Source organism: Cyprinodon variegatus, unplaced genomic scaffold (genome assembly GCF_000732505.1).
Source record: "Cyprinodon variegatus isolate N-32 unplaced genomic scaffold, C_variegatus-1.0 Scaffold294, whole genome shotgun sequence".
NCBI classification, from domain to species: domain Eukaryota; kingdom Metazoa; phylum Chordata; class Actinopteri; order Cyprinodontiformes; family Cyprinodontidae; genus Cyprinodon; species Cyprinodon variegatus.
Window position 1 is genome coordinate 151,313 of NW_015150747.1, and position 2,841 is coordinate 154,153.

Consider the following 2,841-nt stretch of genomic DNA (forward strand, 5'->3'; position numbering starts at 1 on the left):
TTAAGTTTTAACGAGCAGTTGGACAGGGGTACCTAATAAAGTGGCCGTGAGTGTATATTTAATAATAATAATACTCTTTTGATCTCACTAATTGGAGAAATTTACATTAATTAAATTTACAATAATATTGCTTCATTAGTTGTCATGTTGTGTATAGTCATGAAATCATTTCAATTATTAAAAGTGGCAGCTGGACCACCATTTTGACACTCCTGTTTAAAGAAGTGGAGGTTATCAACTACTCCAGCGTAGACCCATAACACCTTGGAACCTACAGCCTTCCTATCCGACTCATCCGCATGATTTCTAAGCTGAACGCAGCTCCGACGATTAGTCCGACAGTTTTCCATCAGTCTGAAACCCCGAGCTGACACCATCTGCAGGGCTGTGACCTTCTGAATCCAATTCATTCTTAGATTTTGACCCCAACCTGCTAAAGGCAGCGTCTGAGGAATGCCTGTCTGTCAAATACCCTGACATGCAGCAGTATTTTCATCTTACCTTTCAGAGGATAACAGAAAATTATTATAACAGGAAATAACATTCAGCAGCTTCTCAAAGAGAATCTTTCACTTTTATTAGAGTTCAGTATTTCATAAAAAAACAAGAAGTGTTTTAGTTTGAAGCACCAACATTGTGCCTCTTCAGGGTTTGTTTTTAAAGCCTCAAAGATAGAATGAAGTTAAAATGTCACAACAGAACTGGGCCTCCATTAGAAAACAGAAACCTAGTGATAATCTAAAAGCCAGCACTGGTCTTCAGGGTTTGAGGCTGTTATGGATCATCGGAGGATAATTCTGTTCTCCTTGAACCAATACATTTAACACGAAGGAGACCTTTGGAAAACTGTCCTCTGGTGTCCTCACTTCCTGTTTCTAAGCTCATCTGTGTTCCTCCAACTTAGGACAAGTCCATTTGAGAATGGGAGGTGGAGAAGATGAGGACAGTCAGAAGTTCTACGCATCCATTACTGGCGCCGCTGATGGAGGAGAACCTATCTGAGACCCGTCCTCCATCCAGTCCTGCTTCCATCTGCTCTTTGCCGATCAGCCGGCAGCCTGTCTGAGCCTCCTTAGCACCTCCTCTGGATCCAAACAGGAGTCCACTCTTATGACTTTGTCTCTGGATCTAGAACCCTAAAGGGAGCAGAATGGAGACAAGAGGAAAGATCAAATTTAAAAAAGAGTAAAATTCACAGAGTTTAAAGATTTTAAAGGAGGAAAGAGTTTGTTGAATGATGAGACAATAATTGTGGCTTAAACATCTTCTCACTAAAAACTATTTGGATAACAGTCTGATCTGTTATTTTTAAAAAATGAACTCATCTTTTCTTCATGTTTTTTAATCTTTCAAGTACTAGTTCCAAAAAAACATTAATTAAAACAGAATGCAAAAGTTTTAAAGAGTTTAAAAAACCTTTTCCAGTGAAATCTGGCTTTTCTTCAGCGCCAGAACTTCTGCAAGGTAGCGGACGAGCTCAGCGTTCGCTTCTCCATCTGTAGGTGGCGCTGCGATGGAAACGCCCACAGCCTCAGCACACACATCTGTAAGAGCAGCAGAGGGAGGTGTGAGCGGTCCTTCAGCTGGACCCACAGAGGCAGGGACGGAGCGGCGGCGGGCCGACCTGTGATGCCGCTGTGTTTGGAGCCCGGCTTGGCGTGAACTGTGATGGCTACGGCTCCACTCTTGTCTCTGGTTACCGGACCGGAAGATGGAGCCTCTGCTGTTTGCCCTTTAGCTGCTTTTACCTGCGTTTACAGAACAGACGTCATAAAGGTTTCTGACCTTTTGCTTTATGGTTGATGGTGCTTCAGTGTGTGATCGGGTTGTCTTATTAAAAAAGAGTCGTTAAAATGACCAAGATCTCCTGCACCTCAGTTAAAGTTCTTCATGTAAATTTCGGATCGTTTAAGTACGTCTCCTTCTCTGGCAAACCTTCACTTACCAAAGTTTACACTATCCTATCCTAGCTCATCTTATAGTAGTGTTGGTAGCTGGTTTAGGCCTCCCAGAGCAAAGAAGAACTTGCTTTATCCTTGTTAGCCATTGATTAGCTCTGCTAATTTGACTTTTCTCAGCTTGTCTGGCTAAGTGGACAGAAGCAGCCATTCAAAATGGCTCATGGGCGTGCATATTTTTTTTACTCTTACTCCACCCTTTCACTGAATTATGGTCTGACCAGGAGATTATGCTTCTCTTTAGATCTTAATGTCCACAAATCATGACAAAAAGGATATTTTAGTACAAAGATTGATGTTTAAAAAGTAATTTTAAGGGACCAGCCAAGGACCCATCAAGAAAAGTGGGGAAATTTTGAATGGCTACAACTGTATCCCTCTATTCTTGCTTTTTATATTCTCTCCTATATTTGACTGATTATTAGCTTTTATATCATATTAACTTTAGATTATCTTTAACTTGCCTGCCTTGTCTGTGTGTAGCTTAGCTTATCTTAATGGTATTTGTCTAAGCTTAGTTTATTTTAGCCCTTTATTCCTGCCTACATCCCAACTTGTTAGCTGGAGTATTTCTTTTTTAGCTTCACTTAGATCAGTGTAAAGTACTTTATCTTCTCATACTGTTTTAGCTAGCGTAATTGTAGTGCAGTGGACATTAGCTTCTCCTCACTTAGCTCGGTTCGTCCCATCTTTAGCCAAAGTAGGATGTCCCCTCCACCCCAGCAGGTGCTGAGAGACCGAAGGAGTCCGCTAAAAATAACTTGGATAAAGAGTCCAACCCCATGCATGAAGCTGCTGCACTCACTGAATGCTGCATCCTAAACACACAAAGGAGCATCATCACAGATCCTTCCTCCCAGTAGCAGGCAGACTTCATAATCAT

At 41.5% G+C, this 2,841-nt stretch overlaps 1 protein-coding gene across 1 annotated transcript in view; it reads right to left on the reverse strand.

Annotated features, from left to right (window-relative positions):
• Nucleotides 1-749: 749 nt before the first annotated feature.
• Nucleotides 750-2,841, reverse strand: part of LOC107090420 (chromosome unknown open reading frame, human C15orf40) — a 6,345-nt gene continuing 4,253 nt past the window's right edge. The window contains exons 2-4 of the mRNA XM_015383789.1: nucleotides 1,625-1,748; nucleotides 1,417-1,544; nucleotides 750-1,136 (exon numbers count right to left, since the gene is read on the reverse strand). Coding sequence (XP_015239275.1) covers nucleotides 1,047-1,136; nucleotides 1,417-1,544; nucleotides 1,625-1,748 — 342 coding nt within the window. The 3' untranslated portion in view covers nucleotides 750-1,046. The remainder of the gene's footprint in view (nucleotides 1,137-1,416; nucleotides 1,545-1,624; nucleotides 1,749-2,841) is intronic.